General features: G+C 36.7%; 1 protein-coding gene across 1 annotated transcript; it reads left to right on the plus strand.

Moving 5' to 3' along the window:
* Positions 1–1,746: 1,746 nt before the first annotated feature.
* rps23 (ribosomal protein S23) lies at positions 1,747–7,434 on the plus strand. Its single transcript, XM_039771266.1, has 4 exons — positions 1,747–1,847; positions 3,554–3,713; positions 4,721–4,841; positions 7,242–7,434. Exons 1-4 carry the CDS (start codon positions 1,844–1,846, stop codon positions 7,386–7,388), a joined length of 432 nt encoding a protein of 143 aa, XP_039627200.1. The 5' UTR covers positions 1,747–1,843; the 3' UTR covers positions 7,389–7,434.
* The last annotated feature ends 674 nt before the right edge of the window (positions 7,435–8,108 follow it).

Below are 8,108 nucleotides of genomic sequence, written 5' to 3' on the forward strand. Positions count from 1 at the left end.
TGATTTCACTTTTGTCATTCTGGGTTATTGAGTGTAGATTGATGGGCAAAAATGGCAAATCTGTCTTTTTAAAATTAAGTTGGCAACACAATGAAGTGTACAGAACTGTAGGGGTCCGAATACGTTCTGAATCCACCGCATGTCATTTTCTAACCTGCCTAATCCAGACCAGGTATGCAGGTGTGGGTCGACTGGAGCCTGTCTGCGCTAGCATAGGGTGCAAGGCAGGAACAAATCCTGAACAGGGTGGCAGTCCATCACAGGGCAAATAAGCACCAACCTCCACTTCACCTAACCTGCATGTCTTTGAACTGGGGGAGGAAACCCTCAAAGACATGGGGAGAACATGCAAACTCCACGCAGGGAGAAACCAAAATGCAAACCTTGGTCTCCATACGACGAGGCAGCAGCACTACCATTGGGCCACCAACACTGTAACTATGGAGAAAGAGAAAAAGACATATAATCCTAAAACTGGAGAATTCGTTAAGCAGGTCGGCTTCACTGTGAACTGCCGTATGGTAGAAATATTCAATGTATTTGGTTTACAGAATGGACTCCCCTACGGTCCATGCCGTTATGCCTTATTCTTGTAAAACTTGACTTATTCCTCAGTAGTTCTTACATCCTTCATAGTTCACTTCAGTTTAAACACTTCAAGTTCAAGTTTATTGTCGTATACTCAGTATAATAAAATTCTTACTGACACGTCTTCTCAGAACAAAAAGACGCACACACTAAGAAGAAAAGAAGTTTGAATAGATAAATGGCATGCCCTGTGGTGGGCTGGCGCCCTGCCCGGGATTTGTTTCCTGCCTTGCGCTCTGTGTTGGCTGGGATTGTCCCCAGCAGACCCCCGTGACCCTGTAGTTATAGGATATAGCGGGTTGGATAATGGATGGATAAATAAATGGCATAAGTAGGCAAAAACAATATTCCATGTACAGCGATCACAAATTTTGCTTTATTTCCCCTGCGTTTTGTGTGATTTTTTTTTTTTTTATTAATTCAGTTGTAACCCAACTAACTGTATGAATTCACTATTTATGAGAAAATAAAAATGCATGGACTCGGGCCCTATAAACTTGCATCCCCGGTCCGTTGCTTTATCAGCTGTAACAAGTGCACAATCTCCCTCCACTTTCATCTTCTACATCCGACCTCTCGTCTTCAGCAGCTCTTCCATCCCGGTGTTCTAACGAAACATCCTACCCATCGAAATGATCTACTCACTGATAGTACGCATGCGCAGAACAAAATTACGCAACTTAGCCTTACTACATTTATTACAGTTTACTGCATAGGTATTTGCTGTCAACATTTTATAAGTTGTATATTTTGCATGTGTGACTTTTAATCTTGTACAGGCCATTGTATCCATGCACGAGTAATGACCGTCTTCTGAAATCTTTGCATCAGGCTGTGTCTCTTTCGGGCATTAAATGATGCATATAGAATAAATTGAGAAATGTTAACATTTCCATAAATTTGATAGACGACTTCTAAATACAACATGTTAAATGATGACATGGTATAACGTTATAAGTTTAATGTTACGACTTACAATAAACTACGGTAGGATACTTCGACAAGGTACAGAAACTGTGTTTAGGACGAAATTCAAACTCTGGTTCTTGCAGCCGTAATGAAAATAATCACTGTCCCTTCTCCCAAAAATTGCTGTTTACTACACCTTTTGACAAACTCGAAATACCTCATTGTCGTTTGATTTTATTTTTTAATCAGGCACCAGTGGCAGCTAAATTCTTGGTCCTAAGAGGGGTTCTGAACGCAGAGGCTTCTGGGTAACTTCCTTTCCTGTTGCAGCTCGTGGACGGTGAAGATGGGTGCGTGCTGGCAGTTTGTTAAACTTTTTTATTTTTGTTTCATATTGATGGTTTTATCGAGAAAATGTGTTTTTGAGGGGGTCACCAGGGTGTCTAGTTGTTACTTATAAGACAAATCTATTGTTTAAGTCAATATAAGCACGATTATTGACGTATTTATTGGAGCGAGTAGGCCGCTGCCATGCAAATGCTGCAGTGTGCCTCAGAAAAATCATTCAATATTGTAGGCAGTGGGCTTGAGGTGAAAACGTGTCTTGTTAATACGATGCGTATTTGTGGTTTATTGTCCGGGCTAATGGATTCTCGATTGCTTACGTTTTTCAAGGTGTGGTATTGTTTGGAATACGCATATCATACACTGAAAGTGGGATGAATGTAAGAAATGGTTCGGGAAGAACCGTTACCTTAAACAAATGCAAATCTTTATTTCCTGAACACGGTTTTTCTTTGGTTTTTAAACGTTTATCTCTTTATAATATAACTCGAGGATCGAGGTACGACTATTTGTTTTTGATTTCCCGGACGGGACTAACCTGCACGTCTTCCCCCGGACTGGACGAACCTGCACGTCTTACAAGTGAGCGAATTGGAAAAAGGAAAAGGCGAATTCTCAAAAACGTACTAATTAAAAAGAAATATTACACTAACACTGACCGCCTGTCCGATAAGAACAGTTACTACGTTCAATTATCCATCACAGAAAAACCAATGACAGGAGTGTAGGGCTTCATATTTAAAACATTTTTATTCAAGTATTGTTTAAAAATAGAAATTTCTAACTTAAAATCGATACATTTAAAAATCACTTGCTAAAAATGTGCATGTGGCAGATGCTTTTAAGCAAGAGAGTCGAATCTTTTTTTATTGGCGTGCATGTACAGTATGTGTGTATATAAATTTGTATATATTTATTTCATGAGAAATAAGCACTGGCTTAAACTCACAAATTAAAAAAAAAATTAAGGGAGAGTACAGAATCTGAAATTCAACCCCAAATAGTTTTGGAAATTTAGTACAAATGCAAAACAAAAAAAACCTGACAAATATTTATGAATGGAAGTTTAGGACTGTGCTAGTTTTCACCCCTCACTCTTCAGTGTGGTTATGTGAATGTTAAAGGACAGGTCTTGTTGTTTAATTTTATGGCATGTTGATGCATTCTTTGTCCAACATCAGGTCATTTTTATATTATACCTTTCTCTCATTTGAGAATATTATCAAATTAATTTTGTGGACTGGAACAGATTTGTGATTCTCAGTCCTTCACATATTTCTTTCCTTATACTTAATTTAACCAATTTTTTTTTCAAACAGATATTTCATGATAGATTGAACATGAGTTATATAGTGAACTGTTTGTTTATTAGCATCTCATTGTTAATTAGAAGCTGGATAAACAATTCAAAACAGAATGTAGCTACTTGGGAATCTTTACAAAAAAAAAAAAAACTAAAGTGAAGTACAGAAATGTTGCTTAAGCAATATTCCATTTAGCTGCATAAGTTCTCGTCGAAAAACTTGGGTTGGAACAAAAACGCAAGTCACCGCAGCCCCCTAGGAGTAAATCTGAGAGCCCATTGTCTACATGATGTACTTGCTGGTAATGCTTAATTTTTGATAACTCGCCTGTTTCAAATTTCAGCATAGTACATGTTTATTATATTAATAAAAAGCCTAAATATTATTTGATTTAAACATTTTTTTAGGCAAGTGCAGGGGACTCCGTACTGCTAGAAAGCTGCGCAACCACCGCCGTGAGCAGAAGTGGCATGACAAGCAGTACAAGAAGGCCAACTTGGGTACTGCCCTAAAGGCCAACCCTTTTGGAGGAGCTTCTCACGCCAAAGGCATTGTTCTGGAAAAAGTGTAAGTATGTGGTTTGTTTTGTGTAAGTTACACTTTATACCTCTTAAGTTACGATTTTGTAAAATTTTTATACAATATGCTTAGTTCTGTGATGTATGCAAAAGGAGTTTTTTTTATTTAAAAAAAACGAACTGAAATCAAATGTTATCAAAACACAAAACTGCAAGTCAGAAAAGCACTACACTATAAAAGTTGAATATAACAGCACTATGTAATATCTACACAGATAAGACACATGTTACAATGATCTTATTTCAATGCCACTTAAAGCATCTTGCAGTGACATGTATTCCAACCATTTGTGTGCAGCCCAGAATCCACTCTGTGTCGTTGATAGTATGGCAGATGGTGACTGCAGCAGAATACCACAAAGGTGTTCTGTTGGGCTTACCATTCACGAAAGGCACGTCTACTCCATTGTCTCTTCCTCGGATTAAGAGGGGTATTTGGTGGGTGGGGTGGTAATGAGAGCAAGAAAAGAGACTGCGAAAGATATCATTGAAGATATTAAATATTTGCTCGACAGCATTATTAAGGCTTCAGACGTAGCTCTTATGTAAGAGTATGCTAAATAGTAGTTCAGCTTTTATGTAAAAGCTTAGACTGATGGGGCCTTTAGTGTCAGAAATACACCTGCAGTTTGAGGGAAGTCAGTCAGACTTGAGTTGGCAGCTCTTTGGACTATTAATAGATCTGAATGTAGTGGTGTTTAGACAAATGCCACAACTCTTCAAGCACCATTTTTTCCAGGTTTATAGAGAGTAGTTTCAGTTAATGTTTCATCCAGCTAATTAATAACTATCATTCATTTTGAGAAATCCAACAGTGTAATTAACATACTAGTGGAAATTTAGTATTGTGTTTCAGAATTGCATTTGATGATATCAACATAGTGGGATTTCTGTCAAGACACCATAATTAAAGTAGATTGTATCCATGAACAAGTATCCTTGAGGAATGACTGCTCAGTTTCATGACAAATACATTTATGAAACATCTTTTCACAGCGGCGTTGAAGCCAAGCAGCCTAACTCTGCCATCAGAAAGTGTGTGAGAGTCCAGCTTATCAAGAATGGCAAGAAGATCACAGCTTTTGTTCCCAATGATGGTTGTCTGAACTTTATTGAGGTTGGTGATTACTTAGATATGCTTCACATTTATTATAAAGATGAATTTCATATAGTTTGCTAATCTTTACAGAAGGCCTATCAACATACCCATGGTATGTAAATTGAAACTTTTACTGAGGGGTCCAGTTGTACTGTTTTGAAGATTTGATGGTTCCAGTATTAACTTTCTGTGCATGTGGATTGCTAAAGAACCTTTTTATTTTGCAGCCTTACTTGAAAGTGTTGGATCTTGGGCAGAACATTATGCATGCATGTTTTTGGATGTATGTTTGTATTATGCGGGTTTAATGTCATGTAATTGCATTATATTTGAATATCACCATTTAACCTTTCATTTGAGTTATTTTCTTGTGTACATGCAAAATGTCAAATTGCCTAATTTATTCTTCTTTGCTATTAGTTAAAGTAGCTATTGTTGTCTGGATGCCTTTTGAAAACATTCCTTTTTGGCCATGAGGGTCGAGAAAAAGATTTAAGTAATTTTTGTAACTTGCAAATTTAGAAAAATAAAAAAGGGACTGCATAGTCTGTTCTGGAGGGCTGCAGGTTTTTGTTCCAACCCAGTTTCTTCCTAAGAAGTCAGTTATTACTATTGAAGCACTTACTGCACATTTCACATTTGTGTGCTTCGTTTTAGTAGTTTCACTTGTTAAGATTTTCCACCCTTAATGGCTTATTTTAAACTGCAGCATTCACTGATTTTTATTTGCTGCTTCTAAGCAATATGATGGAAAAGAAACCAGTGGTGCTCCATAAACAGTTTTCCCATTTACACCTTTGTGTTTTTATCTTGAACTATCTGGTTTAATAAAGTATTTCTAAGGAAATTGGGGGAGAAAAAAAGTGGAGTGAGAATTACTAATCCGATTCTGGCTACTAAATTATTCCCTTGTACAGGGGGAAAAAACTCCTATTATATAAGAATGACCTTAAGTCACAAAATGAAAACACTGCAAGCCAGACAATTTTAAAAAGATCTGTCATTGGTAAGGATTGTTTTTTTTATTTAATAGCAGCCACTAAGGCCCTCCAGGACCTATTGTACAGACCCCAGAACTAAACAAATCTAGAAAATTTGTAAATTAACTTCAATTCATTGTTCAGTCAGAGAAAACTTGATGCAGTTTGCCACATTTGTGAAAAAAGCTAGTAGTGTTAACTCCTCTTCCCATTTAATGGGACATTTTGCCTTGAGCTAGCTTTGTCTGTTTTAAAAGCATGAAGACGTGTAAATAAAGGAGTATGAGATGAAAACATGACTTTTGTATTCATGTATTTGTCTTTTGACAGAAATGTCATTTAAAGATTGAAAAGTGGTCAAGGTAACTTACTAAATAAAGCGAACCCATGAAGTTTCATTTGCTATTTTTGTTTATAGCAGAAACGCTACGTGTAGCCCCAGATGCAGTTAAAATCTCTGTTGTTTATCCACACTCTGCCCTTTGGTTGTGTACACCAGGCTTTAACAGTTTTTAAACATCAGTTTAACTTCAGCAGTGCTGGTGACATTGGCTGTGTTTGGATTGTCACTTTTTCCCTCCATAATCCACTCTTGCATAGCTTTGCTCAGCCTGCCTGAATGTAGCTGCAGTCGTTTTAGTTTATCACTGCTAGACATCCACACTCACATGTAACCTGCTTTATAAAAGTAAATGGCTGAAACATGCTAGTTTTGTTAATTTTTTTTTTTTTACCATTTGGCCTTTTTTTTTTTTTTTTTGCTGTTTTAAACTGGTTAGTGGCAGTTTTCCCATTAATGACCACGATACCTTCACACATCAAACACGTGACCACCATTACTGTAGGAACACAAGTGTGAATTTTGAAAATGTAGACTGTAAATGCTCTCCCTTTAAGCCAGTGTTTTATGAAAACCAATATACCCTACACATTTCTTTTTAAAGCAAGTTTTTTTTTGACTTTCCCTGACTTGTAGCTTTTTGCCCAAAATCCAAATGAACGTCTGTATAGGTAAATGTATCATTACACCTTATTTGATTTGGCAAAGATTTAAACTACGCAGCTGTGAGCAAATATGTCTGTGCTACATATGTGTGGACTTCCATTTATTTTTATAGAATACTTGTGTTTTCAAAACCAGCAATGTGTGTGTGTATATAAATATGTGTACCAGTAAAGATTAGATTTTTGTTCATAGTTTGAATGAAAGGTAAAGAGAATAAACACGGATTTTAATGACTTTTTTTTTTAACCAAATGTGTGAATATTAGTGGAGGGTACTGTAGCTGTGTAGTCATGGGGGAAACTGTTTATTTACTTTACAACACATTCCTCTTGTAGTAAATGTCCTGAAATAAATAGAACAATTGTTAGAGAAATGCACATCTCAAGGAAAGCCACAACAATGTTTAATTTTTGATTTGGTTTTTCTTTTTAGGAGAACGATGAAGTTCTGGTTGCTGGGTTTGGTCGTAAAGGCCATGCCGTGGGAGATATCCCTGGTGTTCGATTCAAGGTTGTGAAGGTGGCCAATGTTTCTCTTTTGGCACTATACAAAGGCAAGAAGGAGAGACCAAGATCTTAAATTCACTCTGCATTTAAATTTGAATAAAACTGTTGGTTTAAATTGGGTTGTTTTTTTTTTTGAGTTCCTAAACCTTTTAAAATGGAGCAGTCTGTGTTTACACATTTCACTTAATAATTAAATAACAAAAATGCTCTAGGTGAAAATGGTTTCATTAAATACACAAGAAACTGTGGGTTTTATACAGTACTTAGTATTGTGTACCTACATAGCTTTACTGTGATGTGAAAACATTCCTACTATACAAAATGTAAAGAATATTTTTCCCTAGAACTGGTTTTAATTCATATTGGGAAATGGAAATTGGGTTGTTAATATGTAAAATGGCTCCAAAATTAAATGTGCCTTGTGATTCAGACAGTTCAAATGTACAGGAAAATTAACAAAGTGGCACACTGAAGAGAAACTCTTAGGATAGCTGGTCTACTGTTAGGAAAAAGGTGCTTTTTAGACAAAAAGATGATAGTTTAATGTAGGCGGTTAGATTCTTGGGGGATTATTAGTGAAATTTTTTTAGCAGAGGGGGCCACAATCTATAAAGGAGAATCACAAGTGTTGAGAAGACTGCATGACAATGCAAAGTGCCTTGTAGAAAGAGTCACCCACCATCTTTCTGTCCTAACCCCAACAGCAGTCTTCCAAAAAAGAGAGGTGCGTGAGAGATTAAACGGGGGGGCTGTTCAAAGAGGTGGTCTTTGACTATTTAGGAATGCCTTTAAA

This window comes from Polypterus senegalus, chromosome 12 (genome assembly GCF_016835505.1).
Source record: "Polypterus senegalus isolate Bchr_013 chromosome 12, ASM1683550v1, whole genome shotgun sequence".
Taxonomy (NCBI): Eukaryota; Metazoa; Chordata; class Cladistia; order Polypteriformes; family Polypteridae; genus Polypterus; species Polypterus senegalus.